The 27,822-nt window shown below is 42.6% G+C and overlaps 1 protein-coding gene across 3 annotated transcripts in view; it reads right to left on the bottom strand.

Annotated features, from left to right (window-relative positions):
* The window catches only part of LOC134212947 (dynein axonemal heavy chain 7), a 28,575-nt gene extending 10,864 nt beyond the window's left edge, over positions 1-17,711 (bottom strand). For 2 of the 3 annotated variants that reach the window (XM_062691326.1, XM_062691324.1), the window contains exons 1-9: positions 17,615-17,711; positions 15,076-15,404; positions 14,805-15,015; positions 14,374-14,746; positions 14,069-14,305; positions 13,816-14,007; positions 4,228-5,322; positions 3,754-4,166; positions 6-3,684 (exon numbers count right to left, since the gene is read on the bottom strand). In XM_062691326.1, coding sequence (XP_062547310.1) covers positions 6-3,684; positions 3,754-4,166; positions 4,228-5,322; positions 13,816-14,007; positions 14,069-14,305; positions 14,374-14,746; positions 14,805-15,015; positions 15,076-15,394 — 6,519 coding nt within the window. In that variant the 5' untranslated portion in view covers positions 15,395-15,404; positions 17,615-17,711. The remainder of the gene's footprint in view (positions 1-5; positions 3,685-3,753; positions 4,167-4,227; positions 5,323-13,815; positions 14,008-14,068; positions 14,306-14,373; positions 14,747-14,804; positions 15,016-15,075; positions 15,405-17,614) is intronic. The other variant, XM_062691325.1, reaches the window with a different exon arrangement.
* Between the last annotated feature and the right edge of the window lie 10,111 nt (positions 17,712-27,822).

The following is a 27,822-nucleotide window of genomic DNA, read 5'->3' as shown; positions in this document are numbered from 1 at the left end:
CGAACCTGTATCACTCTGGAGAAATCACGTAGGTTGAATAAATAGTGACACTTGGCTGGCGTGGGGAGCAATTTTTTGCGAGCCTCCCTGTAGATTTGTAACGTGGATAATACGATTTCGTCAATGCATGGGTCAAACTCCTTCGAAAATCCTCTTGTATCCAAATGCCACAACACGATCTTGCTAAATATACCAGTCAACGTGGCATCATCGAACTCATCCAAAGAAATAGCGTTAAAGTGTCTGGAGAATCGTGGAGTAACTGTATTGCCAGTGCTTGGTGGACCCATAGCGCACATCAATTGTAGGTCAACCAACTTCATGGGAACAACTTCCTTTCTGTCGTACCATATGGCGTGATCTAGGAACATTCGGACAATCTCAATCGGTGGCTGTGCCCCGTAGGTCTCCTTCAGGGGCATAGAAACATCATCGATAAACACGACGCATTTCTTCCCCAGTGGAGGCCCGTAGACACCTTTTCGTCGCTTATCTAGTTTTGACATGATGATGTCCTGTACTTGGTTGGCAGAAGTTTGGGCCGAGAAATTGATCAACAGGGGTTTGTACACGTTGGTATCGTTTCGCTTCAGCAAGAAGTCAATCGTGTAAACACTTTTTCCTGTTCCGGTAGGGCCCACTAACAATAAGTACTTTCCATGTTGAACAAGCAGCTCAAGAAGCGCCGTTATTCTTATAGTCTCAACAGTAGGGACTATTATCTGATTTACTGGCATGTCTCGCTGAATGTTGATGGTCTGTCCGATTTCTTCAGCCCATGGACGCCATTTTCCTTTGCCTTCTTTGGTAAAGTGGTAATCGAATACAGTGCCCCCTTTCGGTATTTGAAATATGAATGGTTTGGTCAAATTCGGAACTTGAATACTTGGAGGGATATGGAACTTATCGTTGATTTCCGGTGGAAACACTTTTTCCGTCAAAGCACGGAACAATTCGCTGAATTTCTCTCGACTTTCTGTCTCTAGCGGTCCTCCTATAGCCCAAATGCAGGAAAAGAAGAACACACCTTCTAGCTGTGCTCGTACGTCCACTTCGGTCACCGTTTTCATGTAGGTCTCGTTCCGATAGTCATCCATGAAACAGTCAAAAAGATTCATCACCGACTTCACCAGGTTCGAGTCGGAAGTTGGCATCATCTCTCTTACCCCACCCTTGCGAACGAACCACAGGAGAATGGGACAAAATCGCATGAACATCTGCGTTATTACTTGTTTGTTAACCGAGTGAAGCACTGGTGGCAGAGTGTTTTTCCAAGATTCTAGAAGAGGTTCCCATCCCAGTGTGCTTGGTTCCAGATAGATCATTCCACATCGTGATACGGTCGCAGGTGACGCAGCATCCAAGTCCATAACTTCAAATATTAAGTTCGTTGTCGGCGCTAGCTGGATTATTTCTCCGGACATCAAGCAGAGCTTCTTGTTGTCATCCAGTACGGTGTTCATATTCTCGATCCAAACTGCATCTACTGGTCCATCAAATATCAGCCACTTTCTGTCAGGGGTCGTACTGACGGCGAACTGTCGGTAACTGACCGCCAAAATGCCATCACTCCATTCGTGGGAAACTGAATCAAATTGGCCGTACAGCTGTCCCATTGTGATCGCTTTCGGATTAATTACAGTGTAATGAGCTTTATGTTCGTCCATCTCTCCCTGTTCTTCTATGTAGCATAAGGCTTCGGCTAGCATTCGGTAAGCTGTAGTCTTCCCACCGAACGGAGGTCCAACAAGCATCAAACCATGCCGCACGACAATCATCTCGTACAATTGCTGTACTTTTTCGAGGAAGAACGGGGTACACTGCATGTTGTTGTGCTCGCAAGCCTTTTGCACGGCCGCATTGAACACCACATAGTCCGGTTCCGGCAGAACAACTCCAGGGAACAAATCCGATATTATCCCCTGGAACAGTGGGACGTCCTGATTCAAAAACTTGGCCAAGTTGACATCCTTGATAGATCTCAGCACCAGAATATCCTCGAGTTCATCGGGATACCTGAGTTTCAACGCTCCAGCCGCCTTCAGTACAGACTTGACCGCCCGCATTCCATAGTCATAGTGCGGTTGAGAACTTAACTGTTCAGAACACAGACGGTATGTTGCCACTATCTTGATGGCCAGTGGTTTTGCATTCAGGAAACCGTACGAATAAAGTTCAATCTCGGATATAAGCGCGTAATCCGGTACCATCATAGCGACTGATCGGAACAGTGCCTTCAGATTATCGGGAAGTTCTGAGCGCCCTGCATAGCCTGGATTCATTGTTATAAATACGGCACATGTTGGATCCAAAGTAAGACTGGTTCCTTCGAATATCAGTGTAGGGGAGCCGGAATTGATACCTCGTTGAATGGTCAAAATCTGCTGAGCTACGACAGACAGCACTTCCAGATCGATTCGATTGAACTCATCGAAGCAGGACCATGCACCGCAGGATGCCAATCCTTTGAAGAACTTGCCCAGTGCGATGTAGTCCAACCCATCAGAACAGTTGAACACGACGCACTGTTTGGCGACTGCTTTTGCCAAATCTTTTGTGGTTTCGGTTTTGCCGGTTCCTGCGGGCCCTTCTGGAGCTCCTCCCAAATGAAGATGCAGCGCTCCGAATAAAGTTCGGAAGCACCGATCAGTGAGGGGAGTAATCACCAATCGAGAAGTGTTACCCAGATATTCGTAGCCGTACTTGAGGGTAGAGTTGATCATCCTGGTTGAAAGGTTCTTCTCTTCCATGTAGTATCTAAGTTGAGCTAGCCAGGTGAAGTCGTCTGATTTGGTGGTGTGAGTATTTATCAGTTCCGTTAAAACATCTCGAGCATGAACATCCAACACAATCAAAGCACCAAGAGTTATTCTGTTCTGCAGGGCTAGCTTTCCCCTAACCAGGTCCACTATGTGCGATATTTGAGTTTTGCAGGTGTCCTTGTACTCTTCAAGGGCTTCCAATGGATCGGCGCTGTCAAAACACAGAGTGACCTCAAGCGTCCAGAAGGCACACGAAATACTTTGCACGCATTGTCCTGGCCACATTAAGACCCACTCATGTCGAAGCGTCTTTGTGTAGGACTCGTACGACTCATCAATCTTGATGTGAACACTCTTCTTCATCGATTTTTCCAGATCCAGCAGCCATTTCTCCACCTGACCCTTGGCTTTGCTGGTCGACACCTCGTCAGCCAGCTGGACTTCTTCGCCTTCACTCGATCGCATCATGGTAATATCAAGCGATTCCGTGAAGTGCAGCGTGGCGATACCCTCGAAGCACTTCTTCAGATGTGGTTGCACACGGGTAGGATTCTTTGTTTCCGACAGAATCTCCAGCAGTTCGTCGTTGGAGAGGAAGAAGAACCGTGGGAAGTAGAGACGTTTCTTCTCCAGATACTCGTTGAGACCCTTCTGAATGATCTCCAGAAGGCTGTACGACTTCTTCAATTTCTCCGACATTTTGTCTATTTCAAGGACCGCTAGGACTTTGGTGTCGGCATACACGTTCTTCATCAGATCTTTCCAGATTTTGTCCACGGCGCTGAAGCGCCGACCTTCTTCAGGCATTTGAGATTGAATGTCGGGGCTGGAGAATATGGGCTCCAAATACATCCATGTCGCTTGCACCTTAAGCCAATCGTCCAATATGTCCTGCAAAAGCATTAGCTTCTTTTCCCACGCCCTTTTTAAGAAAAGTACATGTTATTAAGTTACGGATTATGATAAACTAAACTACGTTAATGCTACATACAGAATATCTGCTTCAAATGGTTTTATGTACAACGAACTCTTCATGGTTTGCGTTTTGATTATATGGTCGTCAAGCAACACCTGAATGTCGTCAACCGCCGACAAGATGTAGGTTCCTGTATCTCTGTATGGCATCACCACAAACGCCATATCGCTCCACTCGTTAACCATTTTAATCATAGCCTTCTCCAAATTGTTTTCCTTGGTTGCACTCTCAGAAATGGTTTCAAATCTTTGGATATAATCATCCAAACCGTAATCGATTACCTTCTCCAACGTCAGATCTGGTGCAATCTTTATGGGGAATCCAATAATTTCGGAAACTTGCTCCCAGTGACGTTCTTTCATTCCGGGGTTACCTAAGGTTTGCACTATTGGAAGATGAGTTTTAAACTGGTCAATACGTGTCTTAATCTGAAATGGCAAAATTATTATTTGATTTATATTTCTTTGTGATCCAATGAAAGTAACTCACGTCATGCGCCAATCGCTGAGTTTGGTATGAATCTGAAAACTTCTTTTCTAACTTGTAAACTGTTCGGTACAGGCTACCAACAGTTTCTTCCACTTGTTCCGGATCGTGCAGACCGACTTGCGAATGCATCCACAGATCATGTTTATCCATAAATTCTTGGCCAGCGTCATACAAACTCTTGTACGGAGTGAGTTTGTCATGACACTGCTTGCGAAGCGGATATTGAGACAACTCCCAGCCGTACGCTATTTCTTCCTCGTTTATGTGGTCGATCTTTTCCATCGCAGAGACCAGCTTATTATGAAGACCAGTGGCTTTCTTTTTGTACTTTTGCAGATTCTTGATCTCTCCCCACGAGTCATATTCTTTTACTTGACCCCAATAGATCTCCAAGTCACGGCGAAAGTTCTCAATTCTTCGCTTCAGCGAATCTTGGTATTCCACCACTTTTTCCGCGATGATGTTCTTGTGATCTTGGAAAATCGTTGCCATCTTCATGTACCATTGAAAAGTATTGTTGTTCTGTTTTATTTCCAGCGGTGTGAAGATAGTGTAATCAGTCAAATACAGAAGATGACTCAAATTGATCTTCAGCCTTTCTTCCATCTCTGGGATAGTTGTCTCTTCCATCTTAATGGCATAGGATTTTAACGACATCAACTCGACGGTATCTTTCGGAATGGTTAAGACTTTTGTGGCGATCACCTCATAGTCTTGAGCCAGCTGAGAGGCAGCACTTTGCTGGTCCGCCGTCATCTTTGAAATCAATTCCTGCTGCATGAATTTAGCCAAACCTTCCAGCGTGTCGATTAGTCCCTCACGATGAAACTCGTAGAAACCCATCGACATAACGCCGTAGATCTCTTTGGCCACGTTGTCTTCCATTTGTTTGTAGCGCTGAATGTACTTGCAGTACTCCTCGAAGCTTGGACGCTTTTCCATGAAACGTTCGATCTCGTCAATGTCGGTACCATTCATCAAGGTCATATACTTGTCGAAATCTTGCATTCGCAGTTCTGGCCCGATTCGTTGTTCCTCGAGAATGTCGTAGATGCGCAACTTGCACTCATTTATTACTTCACTGGATATCTCCGGCTACATTTTATAAATAATTGTTGATTATTTTTATTATATTACCCCAAAGGAAAATCAATAACATAAATTTCAGCTATAAAAGTGTAATGTATACTGGTAGAAGTAATTTAAACGCTACAAAATCCTTCATTTTATATGTAGGCGTTATATAATTATTTACCATTGAAAAAGCCTAAGCATTCATAATATATACAAATAATTTGAATTGTAAATTCAAGTAATGTGAGTTAAAAAACAAAATTTCTACTCATTCTAACCGTTTGGAATCAAGATTTTGATTCTCACACATGTTCATTTCAAATTAATACATCACCATTTGAAAATTAAAACTAATGCCTGGCGTTATCATTTTTACCACTAGCGTATAGGTAGAATGAAGTTCAACAACTTGTCCATATGATAAGGGGCAATAAGAATCTGATTAGCTATTAGGAGACTTAAAAGTATTGATGTGGCCGAATTTCTGCTAAAGGGCCAATTAAAATATCTATTTTCGGTTCAATCAAAGTTGTCTATTTCCGGGGATTAAACCACCCGACTTGGACGTTAATTTACAATGTTATGAAAACTCATGTGAATATGTACGTTATGTGGAAGATATTGATTTGGAAAATGTATTGGAAGTAACCACTTTCCTTCGATGGGACTCGAATCCATGACCCTAAAGTACGCTAGACTGGTGCTTTAACCAACTAAGCTACGAAGGACCTCCGTCGGCCTTCGCAACCTAGCGGCTACTGAACGAGCTCGAGATTCCCAAATTGGATGCATAGTCAAATCACTCGCAATCCATTTCTCAAGCCAACACTTCCACATGTGTATAGTACACGTCCACATTAGAGAAGCGTGAGTATTTAGAATGTCTGGCGGCTATACACATTCTTCATCAGCAACTTTGCTGATCAAGTGAGGTTATGTAAGCTATTTATAAGTCGGTCGTCAAGCTCAGACCCGACCGCGTTGCGTAGGCAAGAGCACGTAACTCAGGTTCAGTTCAATCAAAGTTAATTGCCTATTTCCGGGGATTAAACCACCGTAGCTGCTAGGTTGCGAAGGCCGACGGAGGTCCTTCGTAGCTTAGTTGGTTAAAGCACCAGTCTAGCGTACTGTAGGGTCATGGGTTCGAGTCCCATCGAAGGGAAAGTGGTTACCTCCAATACATTTTCCAAATCAATATCTTCCACATAACGTACATAATCACATATGAGTTTTCATAACATTTCTATTTTGTTTTCGCTTAGAAGATCCAATTGATCACAAATCGTATCGGATATCTCTCAGCCCCTTAACTGAAGAAATGTAAATTTACTCATCAATTAATATAAGCTACGTTCTGTTTTCCTTTCACGAACAACATATCACAGCATATCACAAGTCATACAAAAGTGCGGTTTGCAGCACCCCGACCATGAAGCTCATTATTGGTATTTCTAGTTGGGTTTCCATTCCTATTCAGCTGTATTCTGACAAAGTAACGCCCAGATTGTCCATCAATAGCTTGCTTTAAAGCACAACTTGGTTGACCAGTTTGTTGCCTACTATAAATATGTGCCTGACCCGGTTCTGGAAAATAGTTTCGCTGTACTGGGATCGCGAGATCATAACGAATGTCCTCATTCGTGCCAATCGGACCAATATTACGGTCTACGACAAAAGGATGAAGCGGGGGAATCTTCTTCAACGTAACTTTTGACATGCAAATTTTGATATATGTCATGCATGCGCAACAGTGGTGCAGCCACGGGAGGGTTTTAAGATTGACGCCTACAACACCCCCCCACCACCAATCAAATTTTTAAGAAGAAAAATTTCGTTCAAATTCTCGTATTTGAGCTCAGTCAATAACGGTGCCCAGGGCAGCAGGGACTATGTCCAAGGGCTTGACGATCCTTCCCCAGGCCATCTGCGAGTTGTGGCGCCTGCCTAGGATGTGGTGGGGTTTGACAGTGGGCCCTATTAAATCTCTATAAAAAGCTGCATGTGTCCGCAAGTAGGTTCCGCCAAGCGACCGTGTGCGGCTCAAAGCGCACAAGTCCAAGTCCTGGTGTTAGGTGGGACGCTAAACAGCCCTGACACGACGGCCCTCCGATGAGACAGGAGGTTTGCGCAGGCCCAATAAGCCGCCTTTAAAACAACCATTACGAACGACATAGGAGAATAATACGACTCGATAAATCGGCAAAAACCTAGACGACGAATTAAGGATCACGATTGGCAGCTCGGAACATGGAACTGCAAGTCGCTAGGGTTCGCAGGTTGCAACAGGATAATCAAAGATGAGCTACATCCCCGCAATTTCGACGTCATAGCGCTGAAGGTAATCTGCTGGACAGGACAGAAAGCGTTGAAAATTGAGCATCGAGCGGCTACCTTCTACCGAAGCTATGTCACCACCAACGAGCTGGGAGCCTGCTTCATAGTGCTGGGAAAGATGCGCCAACGCGTGATTGGATGGCAGCCAATCAACGCAAGGATGTGCAAGCTGAGGTTTAAATTCCGTTTCTTCAACTATGGCATCATCAACGTGCACTGCCCACACGAAGGGAGGCCCGACAACGAGAAAGAAGCGTTCAATGCTAAGCTGAGCTGTAGCAGACATACGATGGATGCCCACTGCGGAACGTCAAAATCGTCATCGGTGACATGAACGCTCAGGTAGGAAGGGAGTAAATGTATAGACCGGTCATCGGACCGGATAGTCTGCATACCGTATCAAACGACAATGGCCAACGATGCATTAACTTTGCAGCCTCCCGCGGAATGGTAGTCCGAACCACTTTCTTCCCCCGCAAGAATATCCACAAGGCCACATGGAAATCACCTAATCAAGTAACGGAAAACCAAATCGACCACGTTCTAATCGACGGTAAATTCTTCTCCGACATCACGAACGTACACACTTACCGCAGTGCGGATATTGAATCCGACCACTACCTCGTTGCAGTATGTCTGCGCTCAAAACTCTCGACGGTGTACAACACGCGTCAAAGTTGTCCGCCGCGGCTAATAATTGGGTGGCTACAAGACAGTAGACTAGCCCAAGACTACGCGCAGCAGCTGGAAGTGGCATTCCCAACGGAAGAGCAGCTAGGCGCAGCACCTCTTGAAGATGGCTGGAGAGATATTCGATCCGCCATTGGAAGCACTGCAACCGCTGCACTAGGCACGGTGGCTCCGGATCAGAGAAACGACTGGTATGACGGCGAATGTGAGCAGTTAGTTGAGGAGAAGAATGCAGCATGGGCGAGATTGCTGCAACACCGCACGAGGGCCAACGAGGCACGATACAAACGGGCGCGGAACAGACAAAACTCGATTTTCCGGAGGAAAAAGTGCCAGCAGGAAGATCGAGACCGTAAAGAGACGGAGGAACTGTACCGCGCTAATAACACACGAAAGTTCTATGAGAAGTTGAACCGTTCACGTAAGGGCCACGTGCCACAGCCCGATATGTGTAAGGACATACATGTTCTTACGAACGAGCGTGAGGTGATCCAAAGGTGGCGGCAGCACTACGAAGAGCACCTGAATGGCGATATGGCAGACAACCTAGTAATGAACCTAGGAGCACGCGCGCAGGACATGCGACTTCCGGCTCCGAATCTCCAGGAAGTCCAGGAGGAGATCGGCCGGCTGAAAAGCAACAAAGCCCCTGGAGTTGACCAACTACCAGGAGAGCTGTTTAAACACGGTGGTGAAGCACTGGCTAGAGCGCTGCACTGGGTGATTACCAAGGTTTGGGAGGATGAGGTGCTGCCACAGGAGTGGATAGAGGGTGTAGTGTGCCCCATCTACAAAAAGGGCGATAAAGCAGATTGTAGCAACTACCGCGCAATCACATTGCTGAACGCCGCCTACAAGGTACTCTCCCAAATTTTATGCCGCCGACTAACACCAATTGCAAGAGAGTTCGTGGGGCAGTACCAGGCGGGCATTATGGGTGAACGCTCTACCACAGACCAGGTGTTCGCCATACGTCAGGTATTGCAGAAATGCCGCGAATACAACGTGCCCACACATCATCTATTTATCGACTTCAAAGCCGCATACGATACAATCGATCGAGAACAGCTATGGCAGCTAATGCACGAAAACGGATTTCCGAATAAACTGATACGGTTGATCAAGGCGACGATGGATCGGGTGATGTGCGTAGTTCGAGTTTCAGGGGCATTCTCGTGTCCCTTCGAAACGCGTAGAGGGTTACGGCAAGGTGATGCTCTTTCGTGTCTGCTATTCAACATCGCATTGGAGGGAGTAATACGAAGGGCAGGGAGTGACACGAGTGGTATGATTTTCACGAAGTCCGTCCAGTTATTTGGTTTCGCCGACGACATTGATATCATGGCACGTAACTTTGAGAGGATGGAGGAAGCCTACATCAGACTGAAAAGCGAAGCTAAACGTATTGGACTAGTCATCAACACGTCGAAGACGAAGTACATGGTAGGAAGAGGCTCAAAAGAGGTCAATGTAAGCCACCCACCACGAGTTTCTATCGGTGGTGACGAAATCGAGGTGGTTGAAGAATTCGTGTACTTGGGCTCACTGGTGACCGCCGAAAATAATACCAGCAGCGAAATTCGAAGCCGCATAGTGGCTGGAAATCGTACGTACTTTGGACTCCGCAAGACGCTCCGATCGAATAGAGTTCGCCGCCGTACCAAACAGACTATCTACAAAACGCTTATTATTAGACTTATTAGACCGGTAGTTCTCTACGGACACGAGACCTGGACGAGGACGAGGACGAGGACGAGGGGGGGTTGGGTGAGTTCCGAACATTTTTTTTTTCGAAAAAAAAAATCTTCTGAAAATTTTGTCTCTGGGGGGGAGGGTATCCAAAACCACCCCCAAGGCTACGCCACTGCCCTGATTCCTTGCCAAACATTTCAAAAATGGGTAGCTGCAATTTCTCAAATAAATAATTCAATAAGTATTTTATTTAAAAAAAATCTCCCATTCTCCAAAACGGAAAAGAGACATATGAAATGCATTTAGATTGCCAATGAAACAGCGATGATCTTGTTCAGAACAAGTGTGTCTAAACTTTAATCATTTGTGAAAATTGGTACAAGATCTATTGCGCTTATAATTTTACTCGCTAGAAAGAAGCTGAGAAAACTAAAATTGTGATTGATAGTTGTGTTTGATAACAGGGATCATAATTCTCACTCATCTTCACAAGCAGAGAATGCTCCGTCACGCAGATTTTCTCCAAGAAATCGTTTTGCGGGAATGAAAAAAAAAGTCTGATGAAAGACAACCATTTTTACTTCACTACCAGTGCCACGTAAATTTGATTTGCTCGTGTTCTCACTTCTATCATCGTTTTCGTACCATCACCAATTACAAAAGGATTAGCCTTCATAAAACAAACAACCGAATTCCTATAACCAGTCGATCTGGTGGCATGGCTAGACTGACCGTCAAGGTGGCTCAAAAAACACTTTTTCAAATTTTTTGATGGGCTGTCCTCTTTTTCGTTCTATTTCCCTCCCTGATCGTTCAACGTTTGGTTGGTGCTAAACTCATTGGAAGTTTATATTGAAAAATGTATGAGGAAACATCGGAAAACCATAATCTGGAATTAGATGACACTATTTGCGATGAATAATTATGATACTCGTTCAGTTCTTACAAAAATAAATACAGAATATTATGCTGAAAGCCGCGAGAAAATTAGAGCTAATCATTATTAGTTAGTTATATGCATTTTATTGGAGGTATTGCGCTTCGCTCCTGTCGAAACAAGTACGATCTTCCATAGTTTGCAGTAGTTATCAGGATAGTAAGGGCGATGCCATGCTGATGCGGAGCGCGTCCATGCACTCGTAAAGCAGAATATCAGCAAGAGGAATTATTTTGTCCTGGTCGCGTTCGCGCAAGCACTCGCGGCAGTATGTCATCGGTCTAAGTCAAGTGTGTGTGTTATTCGACGCTAACAGGGGGAAGGGTCGTTTGGCCGAAAGCCATTAGGCCGAACAAACCATTTGGCCGAAAGGGTCATTTGGCCGAAAGGGTTATTTTTCCGAAAGGGTCGTTTGACCAAAAGGGTCATTTGGCCCAAAGGGTCATTTGGCCGAATAGGACATTTGGTCGAATAGGTAATTTGGCCGAATAGGACATTTGACCGAACAGGACATTTGGCCGAATAGGACATTTGGCCGAATAGGACATTTGGCCGAACATGTCATTTGAAAAGTGAGAAATGAGGAGTGACAAGTGAGACGTCTCACTACTCACTTCTCATATCTCACTGCTCACTGTAAAAAGTGAGAGGTTACAAGTGAGCCAAATTACCCTTTGGAATCATCCATAAATTTACGTAACGCTTAGAGGGGGAGGGGGTTGTCCGAAGTGTGACAATCCATTCAAAAATTGTCATTGATTTATACAAAAAGTGTGACATAGGGAGTGGGGGGGTTGAAAATGGTCAATTCGCGCACGCACTCACGACAGTATGTCATAGGTCTAAGTCAATTCGACGCTAACAGATGAAAAAAATATCTATTTGATATTCGGTGGATCATGCGTTTGTATTGCACTTCGCTCCGGTCGAAACAATTGTGATCTTTCATAGCTTGCAGTCGCCATCGGGAAAGTAAGAACAGTGCGTGTATTATTCGTCGCGAGCAGGAGAAAAAAATATTTATTCGATATTCAGTGGATCATGCGCTTGTATTGCGCTTCGCTCCTGTCGAAACAGGTACGATGTTCCATAGCTTGCAGGGAGAAGGGTCGTTTGGCCGAAAGCCATTAGGCCGAACAAACCATTTGGCCAAAAGGGTTATTTTGCCGAAAGGGTCATTTGACCAAAAGGGTCATTTGGCCGAATAGGACATTTGGTCGAATAGGACATTTGGCCGAATTGGACATTTGGTCGAATAGGACAATTGGTCGAATAGGACATTTGGCTAATAGGACATTTGAAAAGTGAGAAATGAGGAGTGACAAGTGAGACGTCTCACTACTCACTTCTCATATCTCACTGCTCACTGTAAAAAGTGAGAGGTTACAAGTGAGCCAAATTACCCTTTGGAAGCATGCATAAATTTACGTAACGCTTAGAGGGGGAGGGGGGGTTGTCCGAAGTGTGACAATCCATACATAAATTGTCATTGATTTATACAAAAAGTGTGACATAGGGAGTGGGGGGGTTGAAAATGGTCAATTTTCGCGTTACTTAATTAATGGATCCTCCCTTTCGGCCAATCGGCCATATGACCAGTGTTGGTAAAATCACTCATAAATCTCAATCAACGAGCGCTCCCGTGCGAACGAAATCGTCTGCGATTTTAAAGGAATGCATCACGCTTGAATTTTTCATGCTAAAACGCATCATTTCACTCATTTGCCAAAAAATCATTTTGGTTTAAATACGCATTTGAAATCAATTTGGAGGCAATTCATTGCTTATACATAAAAAAGTGTCTAATATTTTGTGCGACAAACATCAATTTACTGTTTTTAACGAAGGAGAAAAAAGAAAACCCACGATGATTCAAATGGATGATTCAACTCATCCATGAGTTTTTAGGTGCTGAGTTGGGTGCGTTTCAACTCACGCTTGATTTGAATCATCCATGAGTTTTGAGATTTTGAGTTTTTACCAACACTGCATATGACCCTTTCGGTCATATGCATATGACCCTTCCGACCAAATGCATATGACCCTTCCGACCAAATTACCCTTTCGGCCAATTGACCTTTTCAGCCAAATGATCCTCTCGGCAAATGACCTTTTCGGCCGAATGACCCTTTCGGCCAAATTACTTTTGTCGAAATTAATTGATTGGCTTTTTTCGGTGATAATTATACTACTCAAAACGAAAGGGAGTAGATGGAAGTAATGAAGATATAGATTCGATTGACACCACAAGCATGCGGCAAGTGTGAAATGAATAGAAACTGAAGATTAGCAGAGGGTTATATGCGAGAACAAGCATTGTTGAAAACGCTTTTATTCTGCCTAACGTCCACCCAGGAACAGTAGTGTAAAAGAACGAAATTTGCTTAAACCACACTTCAGTGAAATGAAATGCTAATAACATCTCCATCCGAGCAGGAGAAATTGACTCAATAATACCTAATTCTGTTATTGATACCATACTCTGTAATGAACTAACCTTGCATAAGAGGTAAAATACCAAAGGAGTAATAGCAAAAATTAATTTGCACGATGCTTCAGGCATAACTCTGTTATTATAATTCTATTTCAATAACAAATGCATAACACATTACTATTAGTCGTAAATGGTGCTATCTTGCACACATTATTCCATATGAACTTCCATTTAGCACCTCCCAAACGTTGACCGATTTGGCACCAATTAGAAGCGGGCGCCCACCCAAGACCCTACGCCTGCAAACTGAAGACCCCAAAGTTAGAATTGATTGCCTATACCTTAGCATTGAGATAGGACCAAGTTGTTGAACTTTATGCTGAATAGTTGTAAAAAGTTTTCTATTTAAAAAAAACGACTGAGATACCTTCAACATGGGATCCGGACAAGGAAAGTTTGGCCTCAATTGCCTCTCAATCCGCTTGAAACTCTTGACAGCTTTGACAATGTTATCGATCACCTTAACAATTTCGACTTGAAACCTCGAGAAGCTTGGAATAAACGAAAGGGTATCCTGATTTTCCAGCAGAATTGTTAATCGAAATCCTTGATTCGTTTTCTAAAAAAAAATTGTCTTAAATCTTCAACATCTACCTACAATTGCATATCATTCCTCTTACCCCGACGTCACAAATGTAATCGGTATAAGCTTGTACGCTATTAACGCATAAGTTCTGCAGTTGACGAGTCATGAGCGTGGCCAGAGAATTGAAAAACTTTTTCAGCATCTTAGGTTTAACGGCCTCATCAGGAATCAACTTCTTCTTAACACCTTTATTGAAAATATTTTTGATCGCTCCGTACCACTTCTCATTTAACGTAATTTTCGCTTCATCGATTTGTTGATTCACTGTAGACTGTTAGCATTGATTGGATGTTCAATTACTGCGTATGAATTTCCCCAAAATAATTATTAAAAGATTACCGTAAATTCCGTCAAATCATATGCTTGATTCTTAGCGATTAGCTGCTTAACATCCACCAGAAGCAAGTTTTTGAACGTAGTGTCCCACAGTTCCAATACTTGCTCCGAGCAGGCATTAATCGAAAAGAGATTTCTTTTGATTTTGACACGATTTTCGTCATATCGATGCTTCCATTTTAGCTTCAAGTCTTTGATCTCCAATCGGGCCGCCGTTATGTCATCCTTCTTCATGTATTTGGTCATGGCGTCACCTAAAACAAAATCTACCACTGCCTTCTTTACGGCAAACGAGTAATCGTCTTTGATTTCATCAAATATTGTTCGCAGTGCATCCTTGTACTTGACCAAGTTCTTCGGTATGAGTTTCAAAATGCTAGAAATAAGTCATAGTGAGATTGAATTCAGCATTGTTTAGTTTGGGTAATTAAAACCGTTGCAGGACACGCTTATCGATTGGTGCAACGTGCACCGTATCGATACCATGTCTAATGTAGTGGTAATATCTGAGCAGCTCCCGTTCTTCCACGTTTGGAAACGTATTCGCTTCATCGTCCTTCTCAAAATCCTTTCGCACGATGAGCTTAATCAACTTTTTTCGAAATTCCTCGCGATCCTTGCGTAGCGCAGTGTACGACCTGATTTCTACGAATAGAACGTTTTGAGTAAACGGTTTCAAAATTCAATATTTTGTTCATGGATTACTCTTCTTCGCCGGACCCTTATCGGGGCGCGGCTTTGACAGCGGCGATGGACGCATCTTTGAGCTGTGCTTCAACAGTCGGTCCGGCAGATTGAACACATTTGGACCCAAAAAATCGCACTCGGTTGGCATGTTCAGCTCTTGCCATATTCGCTTCCGATTGTACTCCGGGTTGGCCTTCCGGTTTATCAGGGACATGATACCGGATGGTCCGGCCGACCGGGGAGCACTTCGATCAACCGTTCGTATGTCCTCCATGAGCCGAGTCCGCACCGGGTTCAGGTGGTGCGGCGCTCGATGTTGCTGCGGTGAACGACTCATTGCCACAAGGCTGGATTAGAGGGGAGATGGAGTTGATGAAGATGTGGGGGAGGTTGCAATTGAGCCTAGTTTAGCTAATGCTGCTACGGCACTCAAACTATAACGATTCTTTTGAATGTTTTCACCTCATGCGACCATTAACAAATATATGCAGCTAATGTTATCGCTAAATTTCAAAATATCTTAATATTAGTAATATTAGTAACATTCGCGTTTTTAGAGAACCGGCGTTTATCTTAGTAAAAAATACCCTGTCAGTACAACTAATCAAATCTGGCGAGGGTAAAAATCCGATAAAATGTCTAAGCCAAGGCAATCGCAACGTGCAAGCACGTGCAAGGCAACCCAAACAATCCGCGAAGGCTAAGTGATCAGTAACTTGACATATTCCTATGGCACCAAAACTTGTTTATGTCTTCCGGCATTTAGCATATGCATATTTTCTTCATGAGTTTCCGGTAGAAGCGGTTGCTACAACAAAACTGTATTACTTGTATAAACAACAATTTCAGATGGAGAAAATCGGGGGATTCGGGGCTAAAATAACAGAGGTTAGAAATTAAAGAGCACTTTCTTTATTCGGGTTTTATCCAGGACACGATCTTATATCAATTTGAACTTTTTCAGGAGAATTTCCCATGAAAACTTGTAAAAGTTCTTAAAGAAAAATATCACTGAGAATATTTTTAATATTGAATGTATTTGTCGCACACATAAATTTGTGCAATTTGGGGACACAAATATATTCAATATGAATCCACACATAAATTCAATAATTGCATGTTAGAGACCACACAATTTCATATGATTGTTGATTATAGATTCTATTTGTACTTCGCGTGGAAAGTGGTTATGTGTGAACTAGTAAACATCATGGATTATGCCAATAAAAATGTGTGGAATTTTCGCAAGTTTGAGTTGCGCAAAGAAGCCAAATCTACCTATTGAGTTGTCAAACCGTTCCTATCGAGCAAAGTAAACAAATGCTTTTTAGTAAGGCGAAGGTGTTGTTGTCGCCTAATGATTATTTATAGCGAATTAAAACGCAAGAACTAAAATGTATTACATTTGTTTTAAAAATAGCTTAAAACACTTCAATACACCCCCAATAGTGCAGCAACAATAAACTAACGTGTTTGCAATCTGTGGGTAACTTGGTTGACGAATGTGAAAGCTTTATTAGAAGTGAACACTACCGCGAATTCACTTGAAGAGTTGCACAAAAATGAAGGCCGCCAATATAATAACATGAGCGTCATTTAGAATCAGAAGCCTAGCCATGTAAAAAAATCGTCCTGAAAGGGTTAAATACCAAAATATAACAATAAATTCTAGATTTCCTTTAGAAATTGCTTGGAAGCTAATAGAAATTTCCTGTGGAAAAAAAGAATCATTTCGTGTGCTGTATTTTTTGTTGAACTTCCTTAGGTTTTGGTGTTGATTCAAAAGAATTTCTACTCAAGATTCCATGGAAATAGTAGATAATTCCTCAATGATCAGAGATTAGAAGATTAGTAGCCCATTTTTTGCGGTAATTAAAACAAATCGGAGGGAAATTGATAGAGCTTTCTGTGGAAAATCAAAAGATTTTCCGAAGGAATTCAGAAAAATTTCTCGATGATTTTGAACAAAATTTAATGTGTGATGAACTTGCGTAAATTTGAAAAATCACCTAAAGCATATAAAAACAATTTCAATATTTTTTTCCGTACAGCTTTTTGGGAAAATTCAGAAAAATTTCCAGTGAAATTTCAACTGAATTTTCCGTACAATTCAGAAAATTTCTGAAAATTAAGATGAGTTTCCTAGGAACACAGTTTTTGAACCAGTCTGGCTCCAATGTGTTAAACTTCGAGTTATTGTAGTGTGCTATCTTCTATGAAAACGTTTGTTCATTTCACCCCAATGTTCCGCATTTGAAAAAATTGAACAATTATATATTATAATTCACTTTCTAAAAATATATAAACTTCATAATAAGATAGATAATATCAAACATCAAAAAATAAAATACTGTCAAATTTATTTGCATTGAAAAAAAAACTTTCTTGCACTGCTGTAATTTAATAAATAAGGCAAACTCGTTGAACTTCTATCGAATTATTGAAAGAATAGTCTAACAAGCACTTCTCTACAAACTTTAAATAATTATTCAGCACTATTTATCACTATTAACATTAATATTTCCTTATCATTGATTTCACTAGCTCCGAAACACACCTTATTCGTCGGCTCTTCGTCACAGTTCTGCACAAGAATGCAATGAAATTTCCTTACATCCACCCGCAGAACACAGTTCGATCGATTAGGTGTAAATATTTTGAAACTATGACAATCAAAATCGATCGGCTTTAGACGGTTGCTACGAACCACATATTTTACGTAAACGCATGCAACAGATGCAACCACGTGTTGAATGGCGTAAAATACGTAATCTGTCAATAATTACTACCGTGTTGATTTCTCCTAAATATCCACAGGTGTTCGTTTGACCTTAGATCCAGGTCAATGCCGATCAACAATTCGGTACTGGGTACATATTTGGAATGTGGCTGTTGAATGTTGGAGTCAACCAACTTGTTGATTAGTTATTGCTTATTGCATTCATTTGCTTGATAATTCTACGTCCAATAGTTTAGGATGGCATCAGCGTATGCTGATTTTCCTACAATGTTTAATTCAATGTTCTATAATTCTACAGTTTTAAAAACACATGAGTCATTACGTCGTGTGGTTCGCCACATATTAGCTAAATAACAGGAACTTTAAAAAATAAGCTATTTAATTGTTTGCATTTAAAACGTTTCGCTTCGATTGGCCACAAAATTCATCTAATCCAATCACCATTATAATCTAGATGAACTCCGTCATCCGATTCACTCATTATAATAGAACTGCCAAAGCAAATACGAGCACAGTGATTTTGAAATCGTTGGAATAGAATTTACCATCGGTACTTTTCCCCATTATTTTCCTGGATTTAGTTGCAGAATTGCAGACTGTTGGCAGAGATGTGCGACTATCTTCCGGCCATTTGGGAAATGATATCTTCCATGTTGTTTGGGAGTAAGTTTCTGCATTCAAGGTTTTTTAATTTAAAAAAGGAACAATTTGATTTATGCGTTAAAGTGGCGTTTTCACGCTAAATTAAATCATTCTTTCCAACTTATGTGACTAGTAGATAGTATTATAACTTAATGTGTATCTACTATTTACATATGATGAATTCAAGGACAACGTAGATATCATTTTCTTTTGTTAATTCTTCAAAGCAATGATATTTAACAATCAATTTCAGATACGGATAGAATAGACGAGGCCTACTATTATGACGAATCCGGCACGACAACATTCAAAACTGTGTAGCAGAAAAATAATTCTTGATTCCACAAATAAATTAAACTGAAAAAAATATAAAAATAATAAATCTTTCATTTATCATAATATTTACGAATGAGTACTATTCTATTAACCGTTTTTTGTAATCGAACAAATACGTCTTTCATCCTTAACCGTATGGTCATCTTTTGTGGCTTGTACCTTCATTTCATTTATTTAGCTCACATCTAAACAGATAACACTGAATCAATAATTTGACACCACAATAAACAGTTGAAGGCCACATCTCTTCATCCTCGAATGCGCCCGACGCTCGCCAATACGTTCTGTACCTGATCAGTCTACTTCGCTCGCTGCGCTCACGCCTTCTTGTACCTTCAGGGTCTGAAGCGAACACCATCTATGCAGGTTTGCTGTCCTGCATTCTTGCGACATGCACTGCCAATCGTACCCACCCGGCTTTAGCTACCTTCTGGATGCTGAATTCGCAGTAGAGTTGAGGATCGCAGCGAGGAAAGCTTTTTCATTCAAATATTTCGCCACGCGCGTGGCCAATCTAGTGCTGGACTGTTTCCACAGACAACTGTTTGCTGGTCGAAGTGCCGGTGGATCAGATCGGCTGAGGAGTTTGGTTGGATATAGTGGAGAATTTGGAATAAATTTGATAGAATTGATTGTAGGTCAGGATTGACTATTGAAATTTTAGGGCGGAGTATTACGTGTAATAGAAAGGATTTATAATAAGAGATGGACGTCTCCATCGTTGCTATGATTTTCTCCGTGTGGACACCCAGCGGAGGCAGTACAGACGAACGGTACCATAGCCTCGATGTGCCAAACGTGTTGAGAGATAGTGTGCGCAAGGACTGCAGCACACTGCAGCCACAGTTGCTGTGAAAAACCAGCGCATCACAGCATCCCATCGAGTCGGCGAAGGTAACACCCGCAGAATTTTGACTACGTTGGCTGTTTGTAGCCATTGGGTACAAATTTCGTTACCTTCGAAAATGCCAACGTTCACTGCAACCGTTCTTCACAAAATCACAACCACGCTGATATCGTCGGCGTAGGCAACGAGCAGATCATCCCCACATACTTGCTCAAGCCTACACATCAGTAGATGATGGTGCCCAGCCCATTGATGAGCAGCCGGGAAGTGGATCGACTGGCTATGTTCGAGAAAAGATCCAAGTAGCACACGCAACATCTTCCTAAAAGCACCTTGTTTCTATTCAGTTTCATTAAAGGCATTGGGAAAACATCAAAGCACGAAAAATTGCATCAAGATGTCAAAAACGTTCGAATTGTGATCAATGTTTCATTAACATTGCAATACAGTACGCGTTTGACATTTGAAAACAAACAAACAAAGAATACTGCACTTCATGTTGCAAACACGAAACAAAATCATTAAGTTGCATATTTTTTACCATGTAACTTCAATGCGTCTTTCAAAATTTAATTGTTTGTTTAAATTAAGTTACAGATAAGTTGAATGTGTCTTCATGTCTAATTTAACATCGTTCAACGTTTTGACTACTCAATTTGTTTACCTGTGATGGTGCAATCAAGTAACAGGAAACTCGAGTACAAAACTTCATAATCGTATAGCTTTTATGGTGAGTCAACATGCAGTCCCTTCGAAGTGTTGAATAGTGCTGTGGTAGAGTGAAGGACCATCAATCACAAGATCCATAAATCGAATCCTGTTTTATATTTTTATTTGGTTTTTTTTCCGCTGTAGTATTTTGCAACATTATTTCAATTTTTCTGCAATCGAAGGATGTTTCCGTAGGCTCCACTTCTTGCGCTTTTTAGATTGCAAGAGAGTTACATTTGATGGCACATACGCAAAAATTGTTTCTTTCCGAATAGTTGCAACACAGTGAAATGTTCAGTAGTGAAACAATTTGTGCTGCTTGGCAGAGATGAGTTCCTCGTTGAACCCGAGCGACCGCATGGTTTCGAAAGGGAATGAGTGCCGCACCCGATCGAAGCTGATGAGCTTACCAGCGCGACGGTGGTTTGAGCATTTCTGTGCGTTGCTTAGGATGTGATGAGTCTTTTTCAAGATGCGAGAGAGCAATTTGTAATTGCTGTTTAGAAGCGATATGGGCCGGTACGCTCAGGCTGTGTTATCATTCCCCTTTTTCTTCACTAACACGATGATGCCCTCAACGAAGGCATGGGGAAGATTGCTCAACTCACGGTGGAGGACGTCGAATATCTGGAGATAAATTTCTCGTGGGATCCCGCCTGCACAGGTGTATCGTTTCGGTGCGCTCGCCCTGATAGCAGACAGAATTTCTGCTGCTTGTATCAACTACATGCACGCTTCGTTCAGTGAGTCGTTCGGTAGGATAACACGATCGCAAGCAAAATCGTCCCCGTTGATGTCATTGCCTTCGTTTTCTGCTGTTTGTTTTGAGTAGAGACTCGAGTTAAAAACAGATTGCTTGAGGCTCGACGATGATTTCATCTTCTCCCGTCTGTAACTGCATGATCTTGATTTTCGTCCGTCTTGTTTCGTTTAGTTGGAAGATTCATATTGGCTTCCCTGCCACGTGCGTCTCGTTGATGAGCATAAACACGTAGGAGAAATTACGCTGCAGTGCCAGCATTTCTCCTTCCAGCCGATTGATAGTGGTTATGGTTTGTAATTGCTGATAATAGTCATCGTACGCAAGTCGCAGTTGCCCATAGAGTTGCTGGTGCGCGTAGTGGAATTCTTCGAAGACGTTTCGAGATTTCCACTTGATTTTTGGCTCAGCGTACGACAGCCACCATTTCATCCACGAACGGTAGTTTCTGCACTACCGTGTCCAATGTTGCCACTTATATCGGAACTGGGCAACATTTTCTTCGGTAAGAAGATGCCCAGAAGCCGCGCCGGGTTTGTGTCCCAGTGGGAGAAAGGCAAAATTACAGCGTACCATTGGTACTTCGCGTACCTAAAGGAATAAAATAGACCCCATTTTCCGGTCCTTAGCATCTTACCCAGTAACTACTATCGCTACCTCCTCGTGGCGCTGGCCGGGATACGAGCAACTTTAGGAAAGATCGGGTAACCAACCCCGGTGGGAACTATGGTCGCATGCTGACAGGAAGGGGGGGGTTGCTCCTCTCCGGAGGTGCAAATCTTACTGAGCGTCTGTTCTCAATGTTAGGAGCGGCTGATTTCACTGAGAGTGCCAGCAAGGAACTCTCAGTGAAACTGTGCACCATGGTCTACCAGGAATAAGGAGGAATGGTCCTCCAAAAATTTGGGGTTTGGTGTCAGGCTCTGCAAGCCAGCCTTTAAAAAACATACGCAACGAACAATCAACAAAAGAGTACGGACCGGAACCATCGGCGAAGACCACTGCGACGAAAGGGACTAGCGATTGGAAACTCGGTTCGTGGAACTGCAAATCTCTCAATTTCATCGGGACCACACGCATACTCGTCGCTGTGCTCAAGGACCGTGAATTTGGCATCGTAGCGTTGCAGGAGGTTTGTTGGGAGGGATCAATGGTGCGAACGTTTTGAGGTAATCGTACCATCAACTAGAGCTGCAGCAACACACACGAGCTGGGAGTGATCATAGTGATGGGCGATATGCCAAGGCACGTAATCGGGTGGTGGCCGATCAATGAGAGAATGTGCAGGTTGAGGGCCAGTTCTTCAACTTCAGTATAATCAACGTCCATAGCCCACACTCCGGAAGCAGTGATGATGATAACGACGCATTCTACGTGCAGCTGGTACGACAGCTGCCCAAGCCACGACGTCAAAATCATCATAGGAGATTTGAACGCTCAGGTTGGCCAAGAGGAGGAGTTTAGACTGACTATTGGGAAGTTCAGCGCTCACCGGTTGACGAACGAAAAGGGCCTACGACTAATTGATATCACCCTCCAAGAATATTGCCATTCGCAGCACCTACTTCCAATACACCCTTCCGTATCGGTATACCTGGAGATGACCACTGCAGACAGAATCACAAATCGACCACGTTCTGATTGGTTAAACCAACAGTTTAACTGCGCCCAAAACTATCCGTCATCAACAATGTTCGGTACCGACGACCGCCGCGGTACAACCTAGAGCGACCGGAGCAACCTGATGTCGCCACTTCATACGCGCAGCATCTCGAGCTTAATCTCGAGGCAGCGTTGCCGGAAGAGGGTAAGCTCGATGGGGCCTCTCTTGAGGACTGCTGGAAAAAAGTCAAACCAGCCATTAACGACGCAGTGGAGAACAACATCGGGTGTATGGGACGATGTCGACGGAACGATTGGTTTAACGAAGAGTACAAACAGATTCTGGAGGAGAAGGACGCAGTGCGGGCGGTCGCACTGCAGCAAGGTACCCAGCAGAACGTGTAACGTTATATACGGAAGCGGAGACAGCCGACCCGACTTTTTCAGGAGAAGAAACGCCGCCTGGAAGAAGCGGAGTGCGAGGAGATGGAACAGCTGTTTCATTCTCAAGAAACACGCAAGTTCTATCAGAAGCTCAACGCATCCCCCAAAGGCTTCGTACCGCGAGCCGAAATGTGCCGGGATAAGGATGGGAGCATCTTGACGGACGAACGTGTGGTGATCGAAAGGTGGAAGCAGCACTACGAGGAACATCTGAATGGCGCTGAGAGTACAGGCAGTGGAAGTCAAGGCAGCGGAGGAGATGACTACGTCAGTTCAGCAGACGATGGAAGCCAACCAGCCCCCACCTTGCGGGAAAGTTAAGGATGCCATGCAACAGCTAAAGACCAATAAAACAGCTGGTAAGTATGGTATCGGAGCTGAGCTCATCAAGATGGTCCCGGAAAAGCTAGCCACTTACCTGCACAAACTGATAGTCAGAATCTGGGAAACTGAACAGCTACCGGAGTAGTGGAAGGAAGGGGTTATATGCCCCATCTACAAGAAAGGCAACAAGCTGGAGTGTGAGAACTTTCGAGCGATGACCATCCTTAATGCCGCCTACAAAGTGTAATCCCAGATCATCTTCCAACGTCAGTCATCATTAGTGAATGAGTTCGTGGGAAGTTATCAAGCCGGCTTCGTCGTCTACCTTGGATCCTTGCTAACGGCTGATAACAATGTTAGTCTGTGAAATACGAAGGCGCATCATCTGTGAAAGTCGGGCCTACTACGGGCTCCAGAAGAAACTGCGGTCAAAAAAGATTCGCCACTGCACCAAATGTGTCATGTGCAAGACGCTGATAAGGGGTCGTACACATATTACGTAAGCACTTATGGGGGGGCTGTCGTTTTCTTACGCACCATATAAATAAAAAATCATTTGTGTGAAAAAAAAATCTTACATGGGGGGAGGGGGGTTCGAAAATCACAGAAAAATTGCTTACGTAATAAGTGTACGATCCCTAAGACCGGTAGTTCTCTACGGACATGAAACATGGACAATGCTCGAGGAGAATTTGCAAGCACTCGGAGTATTCGAGAGACGGGTGCTTAGGACCATCTTTGGCAGTGTGCAAGAAGGCAATGTGTGGCAGCGAAGAATGAATCACGAGCTCGCCCAGCTCTACGGCGAACTCAGTATCCAGAAGGTAGCTAAGGCTGGAAGGGTACGACGGGCAGGACATGTTGCAAGAATGCCGAACAGCAACCCTGCAAAGATGGTGTTCGCTTCCGATCCGGCAGGTACGAGACGGCGTGGAGCGAGATGGGCAGACCAGGTGCAAAACGACTTGGCGAGCGTGGGGAGTATTCGAGGATGGAGAGATGCGGCCTCAAACCGTGTATTGTGGCGTCAAATAGTTGATTCAGTGTTATCTGTTTAGATGTAAACTAAATAAATGAATGAATGAATGTATCTATCATACATAAAATGATCTTCCTATGCTGTGCTGTAGGATCTGTGAAAGTTAACACCGTAGTGTGTCTTCTTCTTATTTTTACTTGGATTCATCTATTGCTCCTTGAAGTAGTGTGATCGTATCAGGTTGAACGCCAGATCCCATCTCGACCACATAAGCGAGGAGATATCGCCACTCGCCAGATTTTATTGCCTGATTTTCTCAAAATTGCACGCGGCGTACCCTTCAGGAAAGGTACCGCCGCACTTTCTGCATCCCGTTTACTTGATTCTTATGGGTGAATAGCATTGCGGTGTATCGTCTGGCGCGGCCGTACCTTTCGACAGTCATTCGCCGCGTGAAGTTTTGTGCAAAGACCCATTTGGGAACATTACAAACGCCGCGCAGTGTATCATATCCAGAAAATCTGACAATATTGTAATGAACCTTGACTGTTTTAGCTCCGTGTACTATAGAGTAGAGTGGGGCAAGAGTACGCACTTAGTTTTCAATCGATCATGTGGCCCTCATGAAGCAAGCTTCTGCATATCAAATCAGTGTGGATGATTCATATACTCTTCCTTTATGTTACCCAGTGGAAAAAATATTGAAATTTTTGAGATTCGTTTTAGTAGAACCCTTATTGCAAGACAAGTGAAAAACGCACTCTTACCCCACCGGTGGGGTAAAAGTGCGCATCGGGTGGGGTAAGAGTACGCATTTATCCAATCATGTGCTTTAAGTATATATTAACACAAATAAGAATTATTTACATTTATTTGTAGTTTAATGAGCATATATTCATATTCAAAGATTACGTAACTCTTAAAGGGAGAGGGGGTCCTAAAATGTGCACTTTCATACGATAAACTATTGGTTTTTATATAAACAAAAAACTACAGAGGTAAAAATATATATCACGTTTCGCGTGGCGTACACAAAGGCATTTTCCTTAAAGAAAGTCCATCAATCATATAACGTAAAATTTGGCTATTTCATCACCCCTTCCCCCCTATCTTACACTATTTGTATGAATCCTCTAAAAATTATATGGATCGTCACACATCTCACAAACCCCTCCCAGCTAAACGTTGCGTAATTTATGAATGTTTCTTTTGATTAAATGAAATTATCATTTAGATGAAATTGTATTTTCATACTATGTTTAGGTGTACAACAAGTCCTAATTCAATTTCATTATTTCGCTTCAGTGCTTTGTTCGCTAAGTCCTTTCTAACACCGAATTACTTGAACTTATCCTAAAAACTTGTGATAATTTCAAATTCTGTCCCTTTTTTCTTAGTTGTGGATCTTTACGCTTTGGAAGAAGTCTTATTTCGGCCGTAGATACGGGTTTGACATCATAACTTGAAGATTCATATGCGTACTCTTGCCCCAGCGGTTCCTGCGTACTTTTACCCCACAGTCCCAAAAATGATTCAAGTAATGGTTTTCACTTCTTGGAAAATCAACCGGATTGGCGTTCTGTACCATAAAGTACTCTATACAATAGTTTATCGAAATGGTATAATGTTCACCTGATTGAACGTATATATGGTAATGAAATACTAGTTGCGGAAATTCAAATATTTTTAGCAAATTGACCAAAAAGTTATATAACTCCATATCTCCCTTGTTGTTTATTCAAATCGTTTGCAATTGGCGATTTGGCGTTGCAAGAAAAAGAAGAAGCAGAATGTCGTGCAATCGAAAAATTAGTACGGGAAAGGATAGGAAGAACAATTTAAAAGACTTCTCAAAAATTCTAGAAGTAATTGATTTAAAAACGGTTGGAAATGTTTAATACTCTGAATAAAACGAAACATCGAAAATAAAATTTTGAAATCTAAATTGTACATAGCTATATTACGCAGTGCAAAAGAATTCCAACCCCGCGCTGAAATCAATTTTTTAATTAAATTACTTCTTGAATTTTGAGAAGTGTTTTAAGAAATTTCTTCCTATCCTTTCCCGTGCTGATTTTTTGAATACGCGAAATTCTGCTTCTTCTTTTCTTGCAACGCCAAATCGCCAATTACATATTATGATAATAGTTGGCCAGAATACCTGTCAAACTGATGCAGTGCTGCTAGTTTATCTTTTTTATAACTTCAAAAATCGAAAACGTACTCTTACCCCACGCGCACTCTTGCCCCACTCTACTCTATATTTTTCCGTGTTGGTACAGTGATCGTTCGTTAATTGGGGCACGACCTCACCCCAACTAGCGAATGCCGTTCGCTAATTGGGGCGTTTTGACAAGCGTCAATGTTGTTTACTTTTTGAATTGAACAAAGGAAAATTTTACGCGCCAGAAAATATCGATCCCACCTAACACGGAAAGCAAACGTCAACGCGTTTTTGACATCACATTCTGACGTTTAGCTGCTTTTTAATTGGGTTTCGCCCCAATTAGCGAACCCCCAACTAAAAAGCGCCCCAACTAGAAAAAAACCCAATTAGCGAACGTTCACTGTATTGCTTGATAAACGATTAGCTGTGCCCGCATAATAAAAAACAACATGTTATATGGTCAGAATCATTATTACGATGTAAGATATAGCTTCACAGTTTACGTTGCGGTTATCGAATACTTTTCGATCGATTCAACCATAACTGCTCGACATCATCACTAAATGTCAACAAATGTCTCTGTCTGTCTCTAAAATGTTCTTTATTTCCTGCATTATATGTCAACATTTTATCATACTGTTGAGCGAAAATTTTGCACGCGAAAACAGACGATTTTTTATGGTGACATAACTTAACAACCCATTCAATATATTGTTATTACAATTTTTGTCAAATAACCGTACCACAAACTGTTAAAACTTTATATTATGAGATTGTTCATTTACAGTTGTCAACAGTAAAGGATACTGTTGTCGACCGCACGGGAAAATATCCATGTACAGTTTGTAATTATGCGGGATGGTAATAGTCAATGTAATTAAATACGAAGGTATGGATATCCAGATATTGTGTGCGTGCCTTTCGTGTATGGCGTAGAATCTTGCACATCTACAAGCAAGAAGCCGCGCAAATATGTATACGTCACCATTTGCTATTTACATTTTCATCATCTACTAATAATCTCAGCCCAACTAACGAAAGTCTTTCACTATGGGCTACGAGTTTAGCCCAACGAGCGAAAGTTGACTGTACACTTGCATTTGGTCTTCTTCCTCACCTTCTATCTAGTCATTGGGTAATAGTCTCGTCTCACATCTCACTCAGCGCGATGTCAATAAGTTCTTCTTGACCGGTATATTTCGACGATATTTTG

The sequence above is a fragment of the Armigeres subalbatus genome, chromosome 2, assembly GCF_024139115.2.
Source record: "Armigeres subalbatus isolate Guangzhou_Male chromosome 2, GZ_Asu_2, whole genome shotgun sequence".
Lineage (NCBI taxonomy): Eukaryota > Metazoa > Arthropoda > Insecta > Diptera > Culicidae > Armigeres > Armigeres subalbatus.
Note: the sequence above shows the minus strand (reverse complement) of the source record. Positions and strands in the feature narration are given on the sequence as shown.